Raw genomic sequence first — 25394 nt, forward strand, 5'->3', positions numbered from 1 at the left:
TAGTGAATATCTTCACATACATGAAAAACAGTGTTTGATTTTGTTTTTTAAGTCTCTCTTTATTGCTAACTTTAGCCTGTTCTGCACCCAGCACAATGGCTGTAGATGTCCTCGGTCTTTTTTCATCACCGTCTTCCTCCCACTGTGTCTTCCCCAGGAGACTGGCAACGGCTCTGTGATCCCTAAGTATTGGGGTCAGGGTCCCCTAGAGAGTCTACAATTGCTTCTCCTGAAGCTGGGGGGCGGTGGGGAGATTTGGAGTAAAATAAGTGATTTTGTTAGGTAAGAAAAATTGCTTCATTTCTAAGGTGTGTCAAGTGTTTCATACACATTTCATCACAGCCACCTGGCCCAGCCCTGAGAGGTGAGCATCATTACATCGCTGTTATTCTTACATTAGCCTGAGACACTGAGGCCCCAGTTCACCCAGCATTTTAGAGACCTCAACTGGATTCCAAGCTGGGGTTGTCCCAGCTGGTCTCAGGAAATGTTTATTGACAGTAAAGCAGGGTGTGAGTATATCAACAAACACTTATTAACCAATCTTTCTCCTTTTTCAAAGTTCCAAACATTTCCATCAAGGGCTCATTGTCTCGTTAATGAAAAAAGTAAACGCTCATTTGCATCACTAAAGACCTCTTCTCCTTCACAGCTTGGGAGGGCAGGGGCTGGTATTAGGGAGAGAGTTAGAGACCACGAGACCTGGTCTCTAGTTCATCTGATCTCAGCACCTAACATGGGGTCTGACACCTGGTTCCGTAAATGTTATAATCATTCAGGACATTTACAGAATAATGACCCTAACAGCTGCTATTTCCTGGGCATTTACTATGTCCCCAGCGCTGTGCAAGGCCTTCTTCTTTTGCCGCAGCTTTTAGTCCTCCAGGCTTTTGAGGTCCAAGGACTTGTCCCTTTTTTGGTAGGTGTGGTTAACTCTCAGGTTCAGAGAGGTAACTAGCCTAAAATCACAAAGCAAACAGCTAGCAAAGCAGGGATACAAACCCATATTTTGTCTGACCCTAAAGTCTGTCCCTCTTGAATTTTTCACTAAATTTGCATGAGCCTTTTTCATCGTTGCACCTCAGTATACACTGAGGATACTCATCCCAGTCTTACCTGCCTTGCAAGCAAGATTTGTGGGCATTACATTCTTAGTATTAAATAACCAACTCAGGCAAGTTGGTGCTAGAGGCAGCCTAATACCAGTAACCATCTTAACCATTTTTAGAACACCAGTGATTCTCACAACAACTCCATTGAGATACGCTTTATTATTATTCCCATTTTGCAGATGAGGGAACTAAGGTTCAGAAAGGTAAAGTCATTTGCTCAAGGTCACTCAGCTCAAGCCTACTCGGGATTTGATGGGTCCTGGAGAAAAGGTGGGAGAAGGGGGAAAGGAAGGCAAGAGAGGACTCCCTCCAAGAGCCAGGGCAGGGCCTCCCACCAGTTGGTGGGAGGGTTTGGGAGGAACTAGGAGCTTGGTGAAGGCATTTGTCAGTCTTACCCACCACTGCCCACGCACAACCCCACAGCGAAATGCCTGGCATGTAGAAAGTGCTCCACAAACACTCCTCCCGGGCTCTTCTTCACTTGGTAGCCAGCAACAGCCCACACGGCTCCCCTCGCTGAGGCTCCAGCTCACCCAGCATGCTCCCACCTCAAGGACTGGGCACTGCTCCTCCTTCTGCCTGAAGCATTCCTCTCCCAATTTTTGTATTTTTAATTTTTGTTGTGATAATTAAATTTTATGTTTTTGTAAAAGTTTTACATATAAATATATATATATATTTTTTAAGTAGAAAGAGTAGAACATGATCCATAAAGGTGAAACCCTATCTCCACTCCCTAGAAGTTCCTATTGAGCAGTTCTCAAATATCTTTCTAGAAATACTCTATGCATGCATGGATATATACTTTTCTCACATAAATGGTAGCAAACTATACACACAGTTCTTCCCTTAATTTTTTAACTTAATACTACATCACAGGGAGCTTTCCTTATCTGCCACACCAACCAGTACAGACACACCTCATTCTTGTTAACTGTTCCATATTTATCCATTGATGATCCTACAAGTTTAACAGATGCCTGTGGCTAGACATTTGGGTTGTTTCCAGTCTTTCCACGATAACAAACAGGGTTTCTGGGAACATTACTATTATTATTGACTTATAATTCATATACCATAAGTTCACCCTTTTAAAGTATACAATTCAAGGGTTTGGGGTTTTAGTATATTCACAAAGTTGTACAACTACTACCACTATCTAATTCTGGGAACATCCTTTCTTTAAAAAATATTTATTTATTTATTTTTTAAAAAGTTCCAACTCACTTCTTCTTTTAAATTAATTAATTAATTAATTAATTTTGGGCTGTGTTGGGCCTTCGTTGCTGCCCACGAGCTTTCTTTAGTTGCGGTGAGCAGGGGCTACTGTTTGTTTGTTGCAGTGCATGGGGTTCTCATTGCGGTGGCTTCTCTTGTTGAGGGGCACAGGCTCTAGGACGTGCGGGCTTCAGTAGTTGTGGCTCATGGGCTCTAGAGCGCAGGTTCAGTAGTTGTGGCCCACAGACTTAGATGCTGCGCAGCATGTGGGATCTTCCCAGAGCGAGGCTGGAAGGTGGGTCCCCTGCATTGGCAGGCGGATTCTTAACCATTGCGCCACCAGGGAAGTCCCTTTAATATTTACTTTATTTATTTATTTAATTTATTTAGTTGCACCAGGCCTTAGTTGTGGCTCTCTGGCTCCTTAGTTGCGGCATGCATGTGAGATCTAGTTCCCTGACCAGGGATCAAACCCAGGCTCCCTGAATTGGGAGCCTGGAGTCTTAACCACTGTGCCACCAGGGAAATCCCTGGGAATGTTCTTGAACACATATTTTTATGGCCTTTCCTGAATGTGTCAGCAGGAGGCACTTCTAGAGGTGTGGTGGATAAGCTTTAGGGAGATGATTACTTCCAATGGGAAAAAGGGTGGGGCTTATTCATTACCCAGAGAGGCTTGGGATCTCTGCCTTACCCTCTCCACGCTGAGCACATGCCTATGGCAATGACCACCTTGTCCCTTGGAGAAAATTAGGTCCATCTGGATTTTCACACATTGGATTTGCTTAAAGCAGGCTAGCCCCCTAAATAGTCCAGTTAGAACAGGCTAATCATGGGAAATGCCCCCATCACGTGTGGACTGTAACGACTCTCTTCACGGACCTTACTGTTGTGCCGTTGTGTGGTCCTTTAAAAAACTAAATCTGGTAATGTCTTTCCACTGTTCTGAAATTCTCAAAAAAAAAAAAAAGTACAGCCTAAATAAACTGTAATGGCTAGCATCTCACTCAGAGTAGAAGCCAAAATCCTCAAGTCCCTACAAAGGCCTGCCAGGTCCTACACGATCTCGTCCCCGCACACCTCTTGGATCTCATCTCCCATCCCTCTCCCTCTCACTCACTCTGCTCTAGCCACACTGGTCCCCTAGCTAATTCTCCAGCTCACCCAGCACATTTCCACCTCAAGGTCTTCACCCTGCTCCTCCCTCTGCCTCAAGCATTCCTCTCCCAGGTATTGCATGATTCCTTTCCTCACTTCATTCCCACTCTGCGCCCTTGGCATCCCTTAGAGAAACCTTCTTTGATCTCTCTATAGAAAATTGCACCCCGGGGACTTCCCTGGTTGTCCAGTGTTTAAGAATCCATCTTGGGGCTTCCCTGGTGGCGCAGTGGTTGAGAGTCCGCCTGCCGATGCAGGGGACACGGTTCGTGCCCTGGTCTGGGAGGATCCCACATGCCGCGGAGCGGCTTGGCCCGTGAGCCATGGCCGTTGAGCCTGCGTGTCCGGAGCCTGTGCTCCGCAACGGGAGAGGCTGCAACAGTGAGAGGCCCACATACCGAAAAAAAAAAAAAAAAGAATCCATCTTGCAATGCAGGGGATGCCGGTTCGATCCCTGGTTAGGGAACTAAGATCCCACATGCCGAGGGGCAACTAAGCCCGCGCTCCACAACTAGAGAGAAGCCTGCGCACTGCAACAAAAGGTCCCAGGTGCCGCAACTAAGACCAGTGCAGCCAAAAAATAAATAAATAAATAAATGTAAAAAAAAAACAAAAGAAAACAGCATCCCAGAACTTTCTAGCCTATATTCTACTCTTTTTCCATAACAGTTATCGCCAACTGACATATATTTATTTCTTTACTCTTTCTGCCCCCTCTAGAATTTTAAATATCTTTGTCTTTTCTGTTCACTGCATGTTGCTATAACACTGTAGATAATCAATAAATATTGATGGACTAAATGAATGAGTAGCTTTCACTGAGGCACAAAACAAAGATTAGAAAAAGTCTAAAGGGCAGGGGAGGGGGGAATGGGCAGAGGATCTCAAGAGAAGATTCACAGAAAAGGAGAATACAAGTGATTTGTAAACGTCTGGCAAGATGTTCAGCTTCACTCATAATAAAAGAAATGCAAATTAAAACTTCAGTGAGTCACCATCTTTCACCTATCAGATTAACAAAGATCAAAAAGCTTGTTACTGGGCCTCCCTGGTGGCGCAGTGGTTGAGAGTCCGCCTGCCGATGCAGGGGATACGGGTTCGTGCCCCGGTCTGGGAGGATCCCATATGCCGCGGAGCGGCTGGGCCCGTGAGCCATGGCCGCTGGGCCTGCGCGTCCGGAGCCTGTGCTCCGCAACGGGAGAGGCCACAGCAGTGAGAGGCCCACATACCGCAAAAAGAAAAAAAAAAAAAAAAAAAGCTTGTTACTTCTCCATGTTAGCAAGGGTGTGGAGAAACAGGTCCTCTCATACACTGTTGGTGAGAATGAAAATTGGTGAAAGGTTTGTGGAGGACAATTTAGCAGCATCTAAATCTTGAAAGCATATACTCTGGCTTAGCAATTCCTTGTCTAGAAATTGATCCTGAAGGTTTATTTGCTCAAGTATACAAAGATGTGGGTATTCACTGCAGCACTCCTTGTTCTAGTAAAAGACTAAAAAGAACGTAAATGTCCACTGATGGAGACTGGTTAAATATATTATGGTATAGCCTTACAAAGGAATACTATGTAGAGACTAAAAGGAGATGGATTTCTATGTGCTGAAGTGGAATAACCCACAAGAGATTGTTAGTTGAAAACAGCAGCGTGCTGAACAGCATGTACTATACCTAAACATTTGTTTAAAAGAAGGAAAAAAAGGAATTGTTCTGCAGAAACAAACAAGAGATCAACGTGATGTCTCCGGGGAAGGGGAAATGGAGCAGGGTAGGAGGGTTAGGGGAAGGAAGGAAACTTTTTATTCTACCTTTTGTAATAAGCTACAAATTTTAATGTTAATTACCCTAGGCATAAAAGTAGATAATACATGCACATGAGACAAAAATCCAAAGACATAAAAGGATAAATAATAAAAAGTAAGTCTCCGCTAAAAAAAACCCAAAAAAACACCCAGAACAAAAAACACAATGATGGGGGTACATCAAAGGGACACAGGAGCCAACTGAAAACTGGAGAGTAATAATCAAAGTAGTACTAGTGTTTAACCTAAAGTATAAAATGAATATCCATAAATCCATCATAATATAATATAAATAAATGATTGAATAAATAAATTCTTACCGTACAGAAGAATTCCAAATAGTTTATGTAGATATTCTTGCCCTCAAGGAGGTGGAGCATAATGTCTCAACTCCTGTAGTATGGGCTGTGCATAGTGACTTCCTTCCTAAGAGTAGGATAGGGAAAGGAGGAAAAGAGTAAGTTTACAGTGGAATCTGACAAGCACTACCTCAACCAGGTGATTAAAGTTAACATCAACAGTGATAAATCATCTTGGGCCTTCCCGGGTGGTCCAGTCATTAGGACTCCGTGCTTCCACCGCAGGGGGCATGGGTTCGAATCCTGGTCAGGGAACTAAGATCCCTCATGCTGCGTGGTGCCAATAGATAAATAAATACAACCTGAAAAAATTGAAAATTAAAAAAAAGGGATAAATCATCTTGAAGGCATGTACCCTTGATATGATGAGATGAAAATGGCATTTTACCTCTGCCTACTCCCCAAACCTATAACCTCTAGTCTACTTCTAGGGAAAACAACATACAAATCTCAATTAAGGGACATTTTATAAAATACCTGACCAGTAATCCTCAAAGTTGTCAAGATCATCAAAAACAAAGAAACCTGGGATTTCCCTGGTGGCGCAGTGGCTAAGAATCCGCCTGCCAATGCAGGGGACACGGGTTCGAGCCCTGGTCCGGGAAGATCCCACATGCCACGGAGCAACTAAGCCCGTGCATCACAACTACTGAGCCTGCGCTCTAGAGCCTGTGAGCCACAACTACTGAGCCCACGAGCCACAACTACTGAAGCCCGCGTGCCTAGAGCCGGTGCTTTGCAACAAGAGAAGCCACCGCAATGAGAAAACTGCGCACCGCAGTGGAGTAGCCTCCACTCATCACAACTAGACAAAGCCCGCACGCAGCAACGAAGACCCAACGCAGCCAAAAATAAATAAATTAATTAAAAACACAGACACACACACACAAAAAGAAAACAAGGGGCTTCCCCGGTGGTGCAGTGGTTAAGAATCTGCCTGCCAATGCAGGGGACACGGGTTCAAGCCCTGGTCTGGGAAGATCCCACATGCTGCAGAGCAACTAAGCCCATGCGCCACAACTACTGAGCCTGAGCTCTAGAGCCCGTGCTCCACAACAAGAGAAGCCACTGCAATGAGAAGCCCACACACCATAACAAAGAGTAGCTCCCTCTCGCCACAACTAGAGAAAGCCCGTACACAGCCACGAACACCCAGCACAGCCATAAATAAATAAATAAATAAATAAATAAATAAATAAATAAATAAAATTTAAAAAATAAAATAAAAAAACCCCACTACATTATGCCAAAAAAAAAGAAAAGAAAAGAAAACAAGGAAACCTGGAAAACTCACAGTCAAGAGAAGCCTAAGGAGACATGATGACACTGGGACAGACAAAGGGCATTAGGTAAAAACTAAGGAAATCTGAAAAAAGTATAGACTTAATAATAATAATGTATCAGTACTGATTCATTAATTGTAACAAACGTGAGATGTTAATAGAGGACTGAGTGGGGGCACATATAGGAACCGTCAGTACAATCTTTGCAATTTTTCTGTAAATCTAAAACTTCTGAATAACAAAGTTTATTTTTTTTAACATTTCCACATAAGAATGTCTCCTTTCTTCTCCTAAATCTGTAAGTCATATAACTTCTCTGAACTTCAATTTCCCCATCTTGAAACAGGGATATTATTTTGAATCCTTCCAACTACAATCAATAATGACACTCTCATTTAGTGAATGAATGTTCACTGTGTACTAAATTCTATGCTAGGCACCCTTTACATGCATTATTCCTGTGTAACCATCACAGTGAAACTGTGGGCTAAGATTGTCCTTTTTCTTCTTTGTCCACCATGGAAAGAAGCTGCAACTAGACCAAGACACAGAGCTTTGGTTGGAGGAAACTAAATTCAAACTCCGTTATATCTGATGTAGAAGGCTCTAAACCTGTGTTCTCCACTGGCTCAGATCCCTCCTTCCCTCTTCTATGCCCATTGGTAGATGCTGTCCATCCTAAAGCCTGTTTTGAAAGATGTGCCTCCCCAGCAAACTGCTTGTAACTAAGCATTCTCTTTCATCAATCTCTAAAAATCTCTTTCTTCAGGTTTCTTTCTTTTCTTCTTTTAATTTTTATTGGAGTATAGTTGATTTACAATATTGTGTTAGTTTCAGGTGTACAGCAAAGTAAATCAGTTATACATATACATATATGCACTCTTTTTTAGATTCTTTTCCCATATAGGCCATTACAGAGTATTGAGTAGAGTTCCCTGTGCTCTACAGTAGGTCCTTATTAGTTATCTATTTTAGATATAGTAGTGTGTATATGTCCACCCCAATCTCCCAACTTATCCCCCCACCCCCCCACCCCCTTATCCCCTGGTAACCATAAGTTTGTTTTCTACATCTGTAACTCTATTTCTGTTTTGTAGATACATTTATCTGTACCCTTTTTTTAGATTCCACATATAAGTGATATCATACGATATTTGTCTTTCTCTGTCTGACTTACTTCACTCAGTATGACAGTCTCTAGGTCCATCCATGTTGCTGCAAAATAGCATTATTTCATTCTTTTTTTATGGCTGAGTAATATTCCATTGTATATGTGTACCACATCTTCTTTATCCATTCTTCTGTTGATGGACATTTAGGTTGCTTCCATGTCTTAGCTATTGTAAATAGCGCTGCGATGAACACTGAGGTGCATGTATCTTTTCGAATTATGGTTTTCTCTGGATATATGCCCAGGAGTGGGATTGCTGAATCATATGGTAGCTCTAGTTTTAGTTTTTTTTTTTTTTTTTTTTTTTTTTTTTTTTTTTTTTGCGGTACGCGGGCCTCTCACTGTTGTGGCCTCTCCCGTTGTGGAGCACAGGCTCTGGATGCACAGTCTCAGCGGCCATGGCTCACGGGCCTAGCTGCTCCATGGCATGTGGGATCTTCCCGGACCGGGGCACGAACCCATGTCCCCTGCATCGGCAGGCGGACTCTCAACCACTGCGCCACCAGGGAAGCCCTAGTTTTAGTTTTTTAAGGAAGCTCCATACTGTTCTCCATAGTGGCTGTACCAATTTACATTCCCACCAACAGTGTAGGAGGTTTCCCTTTTCTCCACACCCTCTCCAGCATTTATTGTTTGTAATTTTTTTGCTGATGGCAATTCTGACCGGTGTGAGGTGATACCTCATTGTAGTTTTTATTTGCATTTCTCTAATAATCAGTGATGGTGAGCATCTTTTTAGCCATCTGTATGTCGTCTTTGGAGAAATGTCTATTTAGGTCATCTGCCCATTTTTTTGATTGGGTTATTTGTTTTTTTGATATTAAGCTGCATGAGCTGCTTGTATATTTTGGAGATTAATCCCTTGTCGGTTGCTTCATTTGCAAATATTTTCTCCCATTCTGAGGGTTGTCTTTTCATTTTATTTATGGTTTCCTTTGCCGTGCAAAAGCTTTTAAGTTCTTTTTTACGGTTTCTGATCAGAAAGACATCACCAGCAATGACAGCAATCGTTCTTGGAGCATGTACCCTGTGCCAGACACAGTTCTAAGAACTTTATGCTTACTAACATAGCAAATTCATACAGTAATGGTAGAAGAAACCATTAAAACTCCAGGTTCATATATTGTTGGTGAGAATGTAAAATAGTTCAGCCACTTTGGAAACTAGTTTGGCCGTTCCCCAAAATATTAAATGTAGAGCCACAACCATATGGCCCAGCAATTCCACTCCAAAGTATATAACTAAGAAAATTGAAAACATGCATTCATACAAAAACTTGCACACAGATATTCACAGAAGCATTATTCATAATAGTCAAAAGAAACAACCCAAATGTTCATCAGCTGAAGAATGGATAAACACAATGTGGCATATCCATACAATGGAGAATGTTACTTGGCAATAAAACAGAAAGAAGTACTGATGCAAGCTACGACAGGGATGAACCTTGAGACCATAATGCTAAGTGAAAGAAGCCAGTCATAAAAGACAGGTTGAATTGTACGGTATGTGAATTATATATCAGTAAATTTGTTTTTAAAACCCTCCATTTTGCAAATAAGGAAACCATGGCACAGAAATGAGCACACTGCTTAAGATTACACAGCTACTCTGCTGAGCTCATTCAGAACAAAGAAACACATTTCCAAATAGCAGCCTGATGGTGAATGATTTGGGTTTTGTTTTGTATTTCCCCAATGTTGACAGTCGTTTCTGGACTCCCCTTTTACCTCTGCCTAAGGAGCTGCATAAGTTAGGGTCAGAACCAGAGATGGGTCAATGGACGACAATGGTTATTGAGGATAGGCCCTAAAAAGGTAGCCCTTGGGATTCTTTCCCTTCACTCTTTCTTCTCGTATGAGTTTATTGCTCCTCTCTCACGGTAGCATGTAAGCTCCAGGAAAGCTGGCTTTTGTTTTGTTTACCTCTGTATCCCCAGCCACTAGTTCAGCGCCTGGCATGATAGATGAAGCGAACAGCAGTTGAAAGAATAAGAGGCAGTGCAGACAGGGAATCAGACAGAGGGAGGTTTCTGACTTTGGTGCTGGTGAAACTCTCAGAGGTGGAAATGGAATAGGGGTGGGGTGGTGTGCAGCATCAGAGATCTGAGGTACTTGCAGGAGAGATCTAGGAGAGGTTGGATGTACGTATCTAGAAAACATTTCACTGAGAATTCCATACCCAAATGCTTACAGGGACCAGGGAAGTGCCCTGAATCATGCCAATGCCCCATTCCTAGACAATAGAGTGGAAAGGACAGTGACAATCTGGAGAGAATATGCCCCATCTCAAGTGACAGTCATAGGGAGAGCAGGTACAATGTTAACAGATTTTTGGATTTTTCAAGAGAAGCTGAAAACAAGGACTGCCAGGTGAAATACTGTCTGCAAGCCAAGTTTCTCCTGGTCAACCCGTTTCTGACTTGTCGGAGCAAGGTAGACCTGAGTCCTCCCTAGAAGTCTGGGGTATGTGTGGTGGTAGCAGAGAGCGTTGGATGCATCTTTCCTAAGGTGATGGGTATACTCGGAACAAGTCAATTCTGGGTGGCTCGGGTGGGAGCCAGCTTCTCTAGCTCAGTTTAGTCGTCACTTGTTTTTTTTTTTTTTTTTTTTTTTTGCTGTACACGGGCCTCTCGCTGTTGTGGCCTCTCCCGTTGCGGACGGAGCACAGGCTCCAGACGCGCAGACTCAGCGGCCATGGCTCACGGGCCCAGCCGCTCCGCGGCATGTGGGATCTTCCCGGACCTGGGCACGAACCCACGTCCCCTGCATCGGCAAGCGGACTCTCAACCACTGCGCCACCAGGGAAGTCCGTCACTTGTTTTTTAACGATTACATCAAAGAATGATGTTAAGTGTAAAAAGATAGTTGTAAAATAGTACATTTCACAGGATCCCATTTCTTCATATTTTGAGCATATAGTTAGTAAAATAACTGGAGGAATATGCCCAACAGTTAACAGTGGCCATCTCTGAGGAATAGGATTATGAGGCACTTTCTCTTTGTACTATGTATTTCTGTGTATTTGAACTGTTTTATAATGACCATGTATAAAATAAAAACCAATACTGATTTTTAAAAAATTATAGATCTTTTACCTTTTCTAACATTAACTACTATGCATGTTCATATATATGTGCAGGTAAACACAAATACCAAATGACTGACAGTGGTTACCTTGGGAAGGGTGCAGGGCTGGGGTATGTTGACACATGAATGGGAGATCTAGTTTTGCTGTCTTTATTGCTTGAATCTTTTTTTTTATAAAGTATTTTTTTAATTAATTTATTTTTGGCTGCGTTGGGTCTTCGTTTCTGTGCAAGGGCTTTCTCTAGTTGCGGCAAGTGGGAGCCACTCTTCATCACGGTGCGCGGGCCTCTCACTATTGCGGCCTCTCTTGTTGCGGAGCACAGGCTCCAGACGTGCAGGCTCAGTAGCTGTGGCTCACGGGCCCAGTTGCTCCACGGCATGTGGGATCTTCCCAGACCAGGGCTCGAACCCGTGTCCCCTGCATTAGCAGGCAGACTCTCAGCCACTGAGCCACCAGGGAAGCCCTATTGCTTGAATCTTACACACAGTTGACCATGGATACCAAAATCCTCAGATGCTCAAGTCCCATAGTTGGCTCTCCATATCTGTGGTCCCACATCCACAGATTCAACCAACCATTGATCATGTGGTACTGTATGAAGTATTTATTGGGGAAAAAACCACGTATAAGTGCACCTGTGCAGCTCAAACCCGTGTTCAAGGGTCAACTGGAATATGTACTCCTGGACTGTAGAAAAATGTGAAAAACTTCAGTGCCCAACACTCTAATCCATCCATCCAAAGTAGAACAAATTGCCCAGGTGGGAAGGAGGGGAAAACCTTCATCAGGACATGGACAATATTGTCCTCATCCCTCCCCAACCCCAGGACCCAGCCCAATCCCCCCAGGTGACCCACACACACTCAAAGAGGAGCCAAGGGGCCTCATTGTAACACTCATTTTTATATAAATATCCGCAAGTCATGTTACAGAATAAGTCCCACCAGGGAAAAAAGTCAACGTTATGTTTTTGTTAAACCGACCCCTGCCTTCTAGGTTGGGCCCCAGCCTGGGGGCACCTGCTGCTTTGGGAAGGCTGGGGCTGCTGCCAAGAGGCTGCTGAAGAAGCTGCCTGTGTGGCCCACCCCCGGGCCGACCCCCTTCTTTGGTGTGTGGTACATGGTGACCTTCTCTGGCCCCCCTTAAGGAGCCTGCGGCAGGGTTCTGGGGAACAGGGTTCTGGAGAGCAAGGCCCAGGAATCCTGGGGGCACTTGGAAATAGAGTGGAGGGGACCAAGCCACTAAGAGGTGGAGTCTGAAGCTTAAAGGTTGCGCCTTTGGGGATGGGGGCACACAGAGGTAACAGGAACAGGTGGGGGGAACCTGGGCTGACAGCCAAGCAGGAAGCATTTGCCCTTCTTTCTAGCCTAGGTACCCAGGTCCCTTTTCCTGTTGGTCAATCTCCTGCTGGGCCGCAGATTTCCAGGGATAAGCCCTGGGTTCCTGCCTGTTCCCTCCCAGCTCTTCCCGCTACAATCCCCCCTCCCCCCACAGAGAGGCCAGAAGCTAGGAACACAGCACCAGTCTTAGGATTTAATTAACCAGGAAGGGGGATTATTGGGAGGGGCACCCCTGTAAAAATGTACAAAAGGTCTGGGGGGCTATGTGGAAGAGGAGATAAATATGTACATGGAACCCCCCTTCCTTTAGCCCCTCCTCCCCCAGCCCTGAGAGGGCATGAGGACTTGGGTGGTAGGTGAAGAGGAGGGGGGCACTTTGGCCTCTGGCTTAGTGAGCCCTTGGGGAGGCAGGGCAAGGGCCTAGGGGCCCTCAGAAGGGGCGATGGTGCACCTCAGGAGATCACGAGCTATGACCTCTGAAATGACCCCCACACTCATGTACACACACACACACACTCACACACGCACACACACACACACACCTCTCTAAAGGCTTGTGACCTCTGCCCTCCCAGTGACCCCAAGATCCAACTGATGCTTGATCTAGTGGGGGTTGGGGCTTACTGCTCCCAGATTCCACGACCTCAGAGGTGGCTGGTGAGGTCATGACCTCTGCCCTCCAGCCCTGGCTTGAAACCTCAGCTCTAGGACCTTGTCAAAAGAAAAGGGGGATGGAGCTATGCCCCTGCCCCTCCCCTTCCCTCACCTGTCAGCCCGCGCTGGGCCAGGGGCCCGAGGTGGGGAACTAGGCCGAGGGGCGGGCACAAGCGGAGGTGGTGCCCCCAAAAGGGCTCCTGGCGGGGTCTTGCTGAGAAGGTGAGGGGTTCCTGGGGCCGCAGTTGGTGGCGGCGGTGGAGCCAAGCGGCTGTATAGCAGGGGATGGGCAGGCTCCAGACCGTAGAGGCGGGCAGCAGCCACAGCCCCTGGTCCAGTCAGCTCCTCACCCGCCTCATAGAAGCGGGGTGGCCTAGAGAGGCGAGGGGGCCCTGCCAACCAGGCTGGCTCCAGGAAGCCAGCACAGCGCTCTGGAGGACTAGGGCCCAGAAAGGGGGGTGGCCGGGGCCTCTCAAACAGCAGGTGAAGGCCTTGAGGCCCGGTGGTGGTGGCGGCGGCGGCAGCAGCGGCGGCGGCGGCAGCGGCGGCGGCGGCAGCAGCAGCCTCCTCCTTCCGCTCTTCCTTTACCCGCACCGATTCCTTGGCTGGCCTGGCCCCTTCCTCGCCAGCCCGCGCCTTGGGAGTAGCAGGAGAAACTCGGAGCTGGGGCCGTGAGAAGGGGAGGTCCCTGGGGGCAGGTGAGGGAGGAGAGGATGAAGGTACTCCGGAGGTTGGACTGAGGTAAGGGAGGGCGGAGGGCAGGGCAGGTGGGGGCTGGCGGGGAAGCACACCTGTCTTTCTCCTCCTTAGTAAGAGAGGGCTCCCTCCGCTCCACAGGCCGCTCCTTGTCTGAGCCTGGTGTCCGGGCGGCCTCAGGGGGCCGGACCCAGGCAGGAAAGGCCAGAGGACTGCGGTGCAGGCGGCCCCATGGGTCTGGGGGGGAGGCGAAGGCTGGTGGGGCCCCTGGGCTTTCTTTCTGGGCAAAGACGGCGCCGGAGTCTAGACAGAAGACAAAGTAGAAAGTGATGGGAGGGCTTCCCTGGTGGCGCAGTGGTTGAGAGTCCGCCTGCCGATGCAGGGGACACAGGTTTGTGCCCCGGTCCGGGAGGATCCCACATGCCGCGGAGCGGCTGGGCCTGTGAGCCATGGCCGCTGAGCCTGCGCGTCCGGAGCCTGTGCTCCGCAACGGGAGAGGCCACAACAGTGAGAGGCCTGCGTACCGCAAAAAAAAAAAAAAAAAAAAAGAAAGCGATGGGAGCCAGGAGTGGGAGGTCCCACTCAGGCGTCCTCCCAGCCCCCTGCCTGAGCACAGGAGCCCGCTGCCCCCACCCCACCCCGCCCAGCACTCACTGAATGTGGGGCTGCCCAGGCCTCCAAAGGCCCCGTTGGAGAGGGCAGCCAAGGAGGCGAAGCTTGTGGGACGCCCAAAGGGATCTGTAGGAGAAAAGGGGGATGGTCAGAGCATTGGGCGGCCAGCTCTGAGCAGGCATCAAGGACTGGCAGGGAAGAGGCTGATCATCAAGCAGGCCCCAGAAAAGCACTGAGCTTTAAGGTGCAACGTGTTGTTTAACCTCACAAGCTCCATGAGGCAGACGGGAGCATTCCCACTTATAGATGATTAAACAGGCTCAGAGAGGTGAAGTGACTTGCCAATCAATGGTCATCTAACCAGTGAGTGGAACCCCCATTCCAGGGCCTCTGACTCCAGAGGTCAGGCTCTTACCCCACAGCCCCCAACACCAGCCACCCAGACCAGCTCTACAGCAAGCCACTCGCCTGAAGGCCTCAGCTAGCTTCCTCCCACCTGCATGCAGGGCTGCTCCCAACCTGACCCTAACTTCGTATATATGTCACATAGCCAGTCAGAACACGTAACTAGCAAGCTGTGGGAACCTCACAATTTCCTCTTCTAGGAACACCTTTCCCTAGGCCAGCCGGCTCAACTCCTCCTCGTCCATCCAAACCCAGGATAAATCTCCCCGAGAAGCCTGCCAAGATCACTGGGTGCCAGTGACCATGCTCTCCGCTGGGCCTGCACAGCCTTCCTCCACCCCACTCTCCCAGGTGGCACACTCCCCACTACCACTGGCTAGTTCAGAGACAGTGACTGAGCTGTCAGGGATTGGCGATTACTCTGCCCTTCCCTATCCCATTTTACAGAGGATGAGATCAAGGCTCAGAGGGGGTAGGGTAACCTGCCCAAGGTCACAAAGCAAGTGGAACCAGGTCTACCCTCCATTCCAGCTGCCTCTCAGGTCTAACTTCTATCCCCAGCTTAACATCTCCTGGAACTCAGGGACAAGGCTTAGGTTGCCCAACATGCCTTTGACTCTTACCAATGTGGGTGCTGGGGCTCAGAAAGGGTCCGTGGGCCCCGGGAGCTGCCGTGAAAGGGTTGGCTGCAGCGTGGACGGCACCTGGGGCGGAGAGGCGGGAGATTCTGATGAGGCTGAGTGGACGCAAGGTGGGCCTCGGGCTACAGGTGGGCAACCTCAGGCCCAGAGAGGGCTGGCCAGACTCACCAGTCGCAGTGAAGAGGGAGGCGGCCGGGTGGGAGAGCTCCTGCCCAGGGGGCAGGGCCCCATAGGGCCCCGGAAGGCAGGGCAGGAGGTCGTTCCGAAAGTCAAGCTTGTGGGAGTCGCCCTGCATGGGACAGGGAGAGGGGCAGTGAGTGAGGAGCCAGGTGTGGTCCCGCTCCTGCTCTTCCACCCCGAGGCCCCCTCCGAGGGCTGCCTGGCGCCAAGACAGGGCTTGGGTGGGCCTCTGCCTCTCTGAGAGCCTTCTCTGACCACCCCCCAGTTAGCAAGAGAACCTAGTGCTAACTGTGGAATTGCTCAGGCAGTGACCAGGGACAGGAGGGAACATTTCTGGCCAAGATTCTGCCAAGCTCTGCTGAAGGTAGACGCCAGAGCTCAGGCAGGCCCGCTCTCCCCAGCCCTCCGGCCCCAGTACCTTCATCTTTTCCTGGTGTCTCAGGATCATGTAAGCCACGCGCACGTGCATGGCACACCACTTCCCTGGTTTCTGCCGCCCCAGAAGGATGACCAAAGGGAAAGGGAAGGAAAGAATGTTCACTCATCACCCACTCCAGACCTGGCCCTGGGCCCAGCCTTGCCGCACAACATCCCCACTCATCACCCCTACACCTGAGGGATGACTAGGTTCATTTCACAGCCTAGGAAACTGAGGCTCAGAGAGATAAACTGTCTTGCCCAAGGTCCCACGGCCAGCTGTGTCTGAACCCAGGTCTGTGGTTTGCAAGCCTTTCGCTTCCTGCTGTTCCACATCTGGCTGCCTCCACGTCTTGGGCTTCTTGCTTATTCCCAAGCAAGACCCTCCCCTCACACAAACACCCTGACGCCAGCCCCCAGCCTCATGCAGCCTGAGGTCCTCACCAAACTCACCCTCAAAGGTGGCCGGAAATGGTCAGGGATCTGGGAATAGCAAAGCAGAGATTGGCAGCAGTTCAGACCTGTTTACTGACCTGGGCACCTCATCTCCACAGTCCCCAGTGCCCCCCCAAACACCTCCCTGAGACCGTGTGTGGCTCCCTCAAACCTTTCCTTTCCCCATCTCTCCCACTCCGGGCACCTCCCCTCCAGCACCAAGTTACTGAACCTGGCTCCAAGGAGGTGCCCTGCTTGGAAGGCTGCAGAGTGGGTCAGTGGGCAGGCAGGACAGGTTTCTCAGAGAAGAATAGCTATCTGATAAACAGCTTTATATAATGAAGATCTGCTTAAGATTTCTTTAGAAAAAAGTCTTTACTATTGTTAAAAGAAGCTGGAAAACCTCTGGTCTAGTCTCTCCTTTAGGAAACAGATCCTCTGCTTTTCACGATGTTCCCAAAGCCCTGTGCTTTAAGGCTGCTCCCCATGTCACTTCACAAAGAAGCAGCTTATCTTTTCATTGTTTTATGGACAGAACTTCCTGGTATGATGTCATTTGAAAAAAAGAGTGCTGTGACAAAAAATTTGAAAACCCCTACAAAAACCATCATCCTAGGAATCTTATTTCTGGGGCAACTTCATGAAATTCCTATCCCTCATGCCTGAGAAATCCTTCATTTACAGAAATTCCCTCTTCTCAGGTTCTCAGGGACACCCCTGACCATATATTAAAGGGAGGAATCAGTGGTTCACTCTCAAGTCAACCCTGCTCTCCCTCAACAGATTTTCCAGCTCCCCGAGGACCTGCCTTGGCCCCCCTCACCTGTGTCCCCTTTTGGGGAAGCCCGCTTGGCACTGGCCCCAGTCGTGGTGGCAGCTCGGGGTTCGTGCTCTGGGAAAGGGGAGTGGAGGGATCAGTCAGGAGAGCTGACACCAGGCATAAAAGGGGTCTAAAACCAAGCTGGCAGCTGGGACAGGGAGGGAGCAGGGCTTTGGAGAAACCTGGGTCCACAAGGGGAGGGCAGGAGGATGGGCATGGTTTTGGGGAATGGGAAGGTAAGTGGATCCAGGGGTATCCGGGTTTGTAAGGGGTGGGAGGTGGCGGTGTCCTCTGGATTGGGAGCTCACCTTGGGCTGGAAGGCCCCCTGCAGGGAGCCAAAGGAGACAGCCGGCGGGAGGCCCGGAGGTAGGCCGGGCACTGCGGGAGGGAAGGCCGTGTACGGCTGTGGAGAGAAGGGGACTAGTCCAAGCTGGGGGTGGAGGTGCAGCCCATCTGTGGTCTGCCCATCAGTCCTCTGGCCTCCACCCTAAATCCCCCCCAGGGAGCTCTCCCAGGCTCAAGGCTCTCGCTTTTGAAGCTGAAAACTGGACCCCAACAATCAGGGCCACACGCATTGATGCATCCATGCCCATACACCACACACCCACACCACACACCCACACACCCACACACTCACACACTCTCACACACTCACATTATGCCGGAAAAGGCCTTCCATCTTTCCTGGATATTTCTCAAACTAGGGAAGAGAAGGGAAGAGTAAGCTGCCAGCCAGGAACCCAGGGCCTTCCCCTGGAAGCCATACCCTCCCCCCAGGTCTCTGAGCCTCATCACCGGCCCAATGAGGAGCTCACCATGTGGGGGCCGTGGGGTGGCAGCAGGCCCGGGGGGTAAGGGGTGAAGTGCTGGTGGGTGTGCTGGTGGGTGTGCTGGTGCTGGTGGTTGTGCTGGTGGAACTGGAAGGCCAGGGGCCGGGCGGAGCCCCCTGCCCCCACCACCTCGGGGCCACCCTGGGCATTCAGGTAGCGAGAGTTCAGGTCCTGGCCGATCAGGTCCTGCTCTGTGGGAGGGGAGGGGGAGAAGGCTTTAACATCTGTAGCCACCGTGTCAGCCTCCTTGGGCCCGGGTGACTGGCCTTCCCTTCTGGCCTTGGGCCACTCCCTCCTCACGCCCTGCTGCTTGCTAAGGTCCAGATGCCCCGAAGCCAACTGGGCCCAAGCCCGGGGCCATGGCCCCCCACCCCCCGGCCAGGACCCCAAACTCACCGGAAAGGGCGTTAGCGGCTGAGGCCCCAGGGTGCCCTGGCACCTGCAGCAGGGGGGGGGGCGGGGGCAGGGCGGGGCCAGGGGAGAATAAGGAGGGGTGGGGGGGTGGGGGTGCGGGCCGCAGCCCGGGTGGGGGGAAGCTGTGGGTGGACAGAGGCAGGGGCAGTGAGGGCGTCGGGGGCCGGTGGGTGAGCTGCGCGGACGAGGAGGAGGCAGATGAGGAGGAAGAGGACGAAGAGGATGATGAGGGGGGAGGCTGAGCCACGGGAGGGGCCGGGGCCTTGGGGGGCGGCCGTGAAGAGCTGGGGAGAGAAGTGGGGAGATGAGTGAGGGGCTGGGAGGTGCCAGCTCTGACGGGAGGGGGTCAGAAGCCTGGGCGATACCTTGACCCTGGTTCTCCAACATGGAAGGTGGTAGAACCTGGCCCCCAGGACCCCCACCCGCCGACCCGGAGAACCCATCCTCAGACTGAGGTACCTCCCACACCCAACAGCCCCCTCTCTCCCTCTCTAGGTCTCTTTTTCCACACAGCTGCCTCTGATGCCTCTGGCCACGTGACTTTCCCTTCTCTGACTCGACCACAGCACAAAACATATCGTTCACTTTGACGCTTAATTACAACAGGCCACCTGGGTTCCCACCCTAAGACAGTGGAAGCAGCACCGCCCTGGCCTGGCCTAGGAGTCAGGAGACCTGAATTCTAGGCCCATCTTGCCATTAACACCCTGGGTGACCTTGAGCAAGTCACTGCCCCTCTCTGAGCCTTAGTTTTCCAATAATAAGAGAATGATAATGATGATAACAATAGTAACAAAGATAGCATCGATGATAACAATAGTGTCAGTGATTCTTACCCTTTAGTGAGCACTTACTATAGGCCAAGTGCCGTCACCTGCTTTATATGCTAATCCAAGTCTCCAGCATTCCACATCACCTTCCCAATTGCTGCCGCATCCATGGAACCCCCTGTACCGTTTACTTCTTTAACTTAACTCAGTTTGTTTTTACTTAGCCTCACCAAGCAGTAACACGTGAAATAAACAGACTGAGGAACTACTCATATTTTTTTAAAGCACATCAGAGCTGAAAAAATTTTACTGCGCTCATACCACTAACAAAGAGCGTACACACTTTGGGAAACACTGCATTAACTCGTAATTAATCCTCACAACAGCTTTACAATGAAGGTACTATTATTTCACTTTACAGAAAGAAGAAATCGAGGCTCAGAGAGGTTAAGTGACTTGTCGAAAATCACACAGCCATTAAGCGGCAGAGCAAGAATTTGAATCCAGGTCTGACTGACACCAAAGTCAGCACTCTTAATCATTATGTCAGCATTTCCCAAAGTATGTTCCAAAGAACACTATTCCTAGCAGATGTGCCTTGCGAAAATGTCTCACCAGCAAATAAGACTGGGAAACGGCACAAACTGGATTCCCTTCTATGTGAATGTATAAAGGGTTCTGATAAGTCCTGTAGTAATCTCTTCAGATTTGTTCCACCAGCGTCTCTCAAACTTTTTAGCCTCCGAATCCCTTTTCAAGTCATATCCCACAGGTACCATCCCATGTCCCAGCCACAGAATGCAGGGGTTGACACCAAAATGACCAAGCCTTTCCAGACCAGGCCAAACCCCTGGACCACTCACCTGCCGGTGCTGAGGTCCAGGCTGCTGCCATAGGGGGAAGTGCGGAGGCCGAAAGGCGAGACCCGAAGCTGCAGCTGGGGCTGGGGTGGGGGTGGCAGACTGGGGGCGGCCGGCAAGGGTGCAGGGGGTGAGACAGGAGGCCGAGGGGCCGGTGGAGGCGGTGGTTCCTTCGGGGGGAAAGGCACTAGCAGCGGGTCGGGCCCTGGGGGCTGTTCCTGGCTCCGCTCCAGGCCCGACACTTTAGGGACTACGGAGAGTTTTGCTTCACAGTTCCCATTGAAGGCGCCGTGGGGGCCCGAGGCTGTGAAGGCAGGACGGCAGATATATTCAGTTGAGGTCCACGTTCACCCAATTTCCCTCCCTTGTCTCCAACCCCAGCCCCTTGGGACCAACCTTTGCTGGTTGAGACAGTAAAGGACGGGTCAAGGTCATCATCGGAGACCTGGGGAAGAAGGACAGGAACAGGGACAGGTTCTGGTCAGGTCAGGCCCTCACTCAGGAAGGCCAACAGCCTCTGGAGTCTGCTAGGAACTGGTAGTGGTGACAAGTCTAGTCCATCAACTTAGCTGAAATCCACCAAAGATTGTGAGCTCTAGGGGGCCCTATGCTTGGGGAAAAGGGTAGAGCAACTGAGCCTGAGAATCTGATAGGCTGGGAGGACTGAACTGAGGCAGCATGGAAGTAGCAGAGAAACAAGCAAATCAAAAATGTCAGATATCACTAACTGCTAGCTCAGATGCCTACCTGGCTTACAGATTTGTTTGGTCCATAAATGCTAGCAAATTCTTAAACTAATTGCTGATATGTAGAAATCCGGAGATTCCTCATAAAAACTCAGACTTGCAGGTTCTCTTGAGAATGGGCCCCTATTCTCCCAATAGTGGCTGCCCCGTTTGGATAGACAAGTACTATTTGTTTCACCACAGTTCCTGTCCAGCCAACTTTTTAAACTACAGCAAGACACACATCAGGGAGTACAAATTTAGTTAGTTACAGGAGTACAGCACCAACCGTTAGAACACACAGTTTCAAAATTAGCACATCAGCCCTAAGGATAAAATGAAATACACCTTTACATGACTACAATGGTTTAGTGTCCTCACTGCCATGACCATGGTCTCAGCTCAGACTCTAATCTACGGGAACAGACTAATGGCTAGCAGGAAGGACCAACTGGATTCCACAGCCACCCCAGGTTTCCGTGGAGAACCACTGGTATCTCCAGGGGCTTTGGAAAGGATGGCACAGCAAGGCATGGGCCTTTGATTCTTTGGTCAATTGGCTCTAGTTACCAAATATAACTTGTCACTTTCTCAATCCCCCGCCCCATACTTCCTCCCCAAAAATCTAATTCTGGCTCAACCTAACACACGTTCGCCACTTAAGGGGAGACTCTGTCTGCTGCACAAGGAAACTTTTAAGCTGCAGTTCATTTTACGAGCTGTAATACTGCCCACCCAACAAGTTCTAGCCCCACTCACCCTCTCGTCCAGATCGCTTTCCGCGTCACACTGGGGAGAAGGAAAGACAGAGGTGTCACAAGAGGGAAGAGGAGTGGGGGCAAAGGTCGAGAGGGGAATTTCAGACAGGGAGCGAAAGGGGAGGGGCTGGTACAGGTGGAGAGCACTTACTATGTATCCAGCTTCCAGAGAATGACGGGAGGAGGCCTGAGAAAGACCAGAGTCCAGAGGTAAGGGAGGCTGACTGGCGAGGCCTTTGGATAAAGTCTAAACTGCCCGGCAAGGCACTCAAGGCCCCTCATGACCTATTCTCAATCTCTTTCTACTGTCCACCCCTTGTTCTCAATGCTCTGGCAATTTTTCAAATATACCAGATTCTCACATCTCTGTGTTTTCGCCCAAAACAACTTAGCCCTGTTTCTCTTCTTAGCAAACTTATGACTATCCTTCAAGGCCTGACTAAGACATCCCAGGGGGCTTTCCCTAACCACAACCCTCCTCCCATCCCCCAGACAGAATGAGTGGCTTCCTCATGTGGGCTTCTGCAGCATCTCTCCCAGATCTCTGCCTTCTGTTGCTTCTCAGGTTTTCGTCTAGGTATTTGCTCAAAGACTGCTTCTTTCCTGCTATACTGACACCAACTTGAAAAGGTGTGCAGAAGCCATATCTAACTTATGATTCAACTAAGTCCCTTTGCTATATCTCTGAATTATCAATATGTTTGAGGCAGACGTAGTGTCAGCCAAAAGCAGGCAAGTCTGACTGCGGACATGTCTGTCAGACCTAGATGGAGCAGTGGAAGCTCAAATTTGCTCTGCCTTTCTCTTTGCCCTTAGAAACTGGGGTCACTGTTTACCATGGGTAGCAGCACTGCTGACGGAAAATGGGTCTATGTGAAGAACATTCTGCAGAGTTTTAAAGGACAGGGATTTGGAACAAGCTCACCTCTTTCCTTCTCCGTTTATTGGGCCATTTTCGGGCCCGATCCCCAGAGGGCCGGCCAGGCTCTCGATCAGAGCTGTCCCCTGGTTCCCCAGTTGCCCCACTGGAGCCCCCCCTCTTCCGCTTCCCAGAATGCTTCAGCCGATGCTCCAGTCGCTCTGGGGGCTGAAGAGACGCATCCTTCTGTGGAGGAGAAGGTGGAACTACAGTAGATGGAGAAAGGAAAGCTCCGACCTCTCTAGGGGTGACCAGGCTACCAAAGTGGCTCTCAGGCCAGGTAACCTGGTTGGTCCCTGGAGACTAGCTCTACCTCCTCCCACCCCAGGGTGGGGCAGCGGCCTGGCCAGAGGAGCCGGTTGCTCTGGTTTGGGGTGCCAGCATTCCCCCCTCAACTCCACCCCCTCCAGGCACCGTACCCTTCTCTCTGGCCCTCTGAAAAGGTTCCCGGCCCCATCAGGCCCCACCTGCAAGGCCTCGAGGCTGGCGAAGCTGGCGATGGCGAAGCCATCGATCAAGTCCTCCTCCTCTTCTTCTTCCTCCTCAGGCTCCTCCTCAGCCTCCCCATCGTCTGCGCCCCCCTCCTCCTCCTCCTCCTCTTCCTCCCCGCGGCTGCCCGAGCCAGCAGGCCGCTTCCGAGCTCGGGGTCGCGGGGGCCGAGGCCTAGGACGCGGCCGCCGCCGTCTCGGGCCTCCGGGCCGCTCTCCAGACGAAGCTGACGACCAGGGCCTGGCGGGCGGCGGCGGCGACGACGACGACGAGGAGCCGCGCGGGGCGGCCAACAGGGCCCGGGGCGCGTCGCTGCCGGGACCTCGGCGGCGCCGCTGCTCCCGGTCTCGGTCTCGGCGCGAGCAGCGCCGCCGCCGCCGCTCCCCCTCAGCGGCCCAGCCCGGGCCCGGAGCCGCGGCCGCTGCCGTCTCCATGGCGACCGCCCTCAGCGCCGCATCCGGAGGCGGCGGGCCCCGAAACCGCCTGTCCGCAGGCCCGGGGTCGCAGGCGCGGCGCTGGCGGCTGCACAGGGACGAGAGGGCCACGGCTTCCCCTTTAAAGCTGGATCTGCTGGCCCCGAGCTTGCCCCAAGGCCAAGGCCCGGGGAGCCGGCGCCGCCCCCGGGGCGACAAGCCTGAGAGCCCCCCCTGTGGGGCCGGCGGGGCCGAGACGGCGAAAACGGGGCGGTCGTCCCTTTAAGGCAAGGCCTCAAGCTGTCCAGCCCCTGGCCCCTTTAAGACGACCCGACGGTGTCCGACCGGCCTAGTTCGGTGGCCACCCCCTGCCAGGGGTCGAGACAACTCTCCCCGAGGAAGAGGAAGGGCCACCCCTTTGCCAGGGGCCGAAAGCTCGCCCCGAAACGCAGACCTCCCCTTTAAAAGTGCCTCAAGTCCGCCGGCTAAAAGAGGCCACCCCTTTAAAGAGTCCAGGGTTCTCCAAACAGCAGGCCGCCCCTTTAAGGGCTCGGGAGTTAGTTTCTAGTCCTCCACAAGCGGCCACTTCCCCTTTAAGTTGAATTTAAAGGACTTCTTGCGTGGGGGGGAAAGTGGCGGTGAGAATTCCCACTCGCTCCACTTCTCCCAACAGTACAGTTCTCAATTTGTCAGCATCTGGTTCGGTGGCTTCCCCTTTAAAGGCTGGCGTTGTAGTCGGCCGAGATCAGTGGCCACCCCTTTAAGGAGATTTAAAGGGGCCTCTTCCAGGCCCAGCTCTTCCAGCCTCCGCCTCCGGTCGCCATGAAAGGCGCGAGGGGGGGGCGGGGCCGCGGGGGCCAGCCCTCCAAAGCCCCGGATGTGAGGCAACGGTGACGGGTAGAGCTTGTCTGTCTGCCGACATAAAAGTCTCTTCCTCCTTTCCTCCGTCTCTGTCTGACTTGCGTCTTAAGGGATCCGGAACGGCTATTGGGCACCGAGGGAACTCCAGCTCACCCTCCTGTCGTCTCCTTTGGAGTCTTGGGCCTCTTCTCCGCCAGGACTTCCCTGCCCCTCCTCCCTCTTCCTTCTCAGCCTACGCCTCCTTCCTCTCTCGGCCTCCTCCCACTCTCCGCCCCCTTCCCCATCTCCCCTCTACAGCCTTAGTCGTTGATAGGTTGAGAAGTGTACGTCAAGACGAAGGGCGGAGTCAAACTCTGGGGAGTGAGTAATATGTAACCGCCCTCAAATCTTGGATTGGGTATGTCAGATTAGCTCCGCCTTTCATCAAGTCTTGTGACTCGACTGGTTAAAAGTAGGTGCTTGGGGCGGTTCTCCAGATGACCCCGCCTCTTCCTGCTCTTTTCATTGGCCCGTATCCTGATGGCGTCAAGGCGAGGATCTAGATGTAGTGCGCGAGGCCTAGGGGACGGTTGGCCGCTGGGCGGCGCGCGGCCGCGGAAGGTCCCAGTCGACAGCCAGCAATATCTTCTCCCCCTTTCCGCTGCTTGGCTTAGCCCACTGGCAGCCTGGCTTCTCGCGCATGCGCGTGGTGATACCACCATCTGGCTGGCAGCTCAGCGGGATACCCCGCTGTGCGTGGTGGCTAGAGCACGCGGCGTGCTTTGAGAGCGCCAGCCGCGCGGGAAGGAAACCTCATCCCGTTATCGCTCGGTGCAGTGGGAGAGTGCTGGCCTGTGGTCTCCGCGTGCTAACAAGAAAAAAACAATGCCGGGCACCTTCTCACATATTAACTCGTTTGACAATGAGAAGTATCTTAGGAAAGTACTGCTATCGGCCCCATTTTACAGATGGAGAGGGGAATTGA

At 50.9% G+C, this 25394-nt stretch overlaps 1 protein-coding gene across 3 annotated transcripts; it reads right to left on the reverse strand.

The window, feature by feature from the left end:
• Positions 1–12074: 12074 nt before the first annotated feature.
• FBRS (fibrosin) lies at positions 12075–23698 on the reverse strand. 3 transcript variants are annotated; one of them, XM_081255406.1, is made up of 18 exons: positions 23135–23698; positions 22674–22853; positions 21900–21935; positions 21750–21779; positions 20662–20710; positions 20269–20569; positions 18618–18919; positions 18207–18412; positions 18047–18091; positions 17699–17794; positions 17394–17462; positions 16589–16618; positions 16137–16208; positions 15707–15827; positions 15521–15601; positions 14535–14618; positions 13976–14183; positions 12075–13872 (listed from the first exon to the last, which is right to left on the reverse strand). In XM_081255406.1, exons 1-18 carry the CDS (start codon positions 23588–23590, stop codon positions 13293–13295), a joined length of 2946 nt encoding a protein of 981 aa, XP_081111532.1. In that variant the 5' UTR covers positions 23591–23698; the 3' UTR covers positions 12075–13292. The 3 variants fall into 3 exon arrangements, with proteins under 3 accessions (XP_081111532.1, XP_081111531.1, XP_081111533.1); XM_081255405.1 differs by having other exon boundaries at positions 16580–16618; XM_081255407.1 differs by lacking the exon at positions 18047–18091 and having other exon boundaries at positions 16580–16618.
• Between the last annotated feature and the right edge of the window lie 1696 nt (positions 23699–25394).

This window comes from Mesoplodon bidens, assembly GCF_964165515.1.
Source record: "Mesoplodon bidens genome assembly, chromosome: 15".
NCBI lineage: Eukaryota > Metazoa > Chordata > Mammalia > Artiodactyla > Ziphiidae > Mesoplodon > Mesoplodon bidens.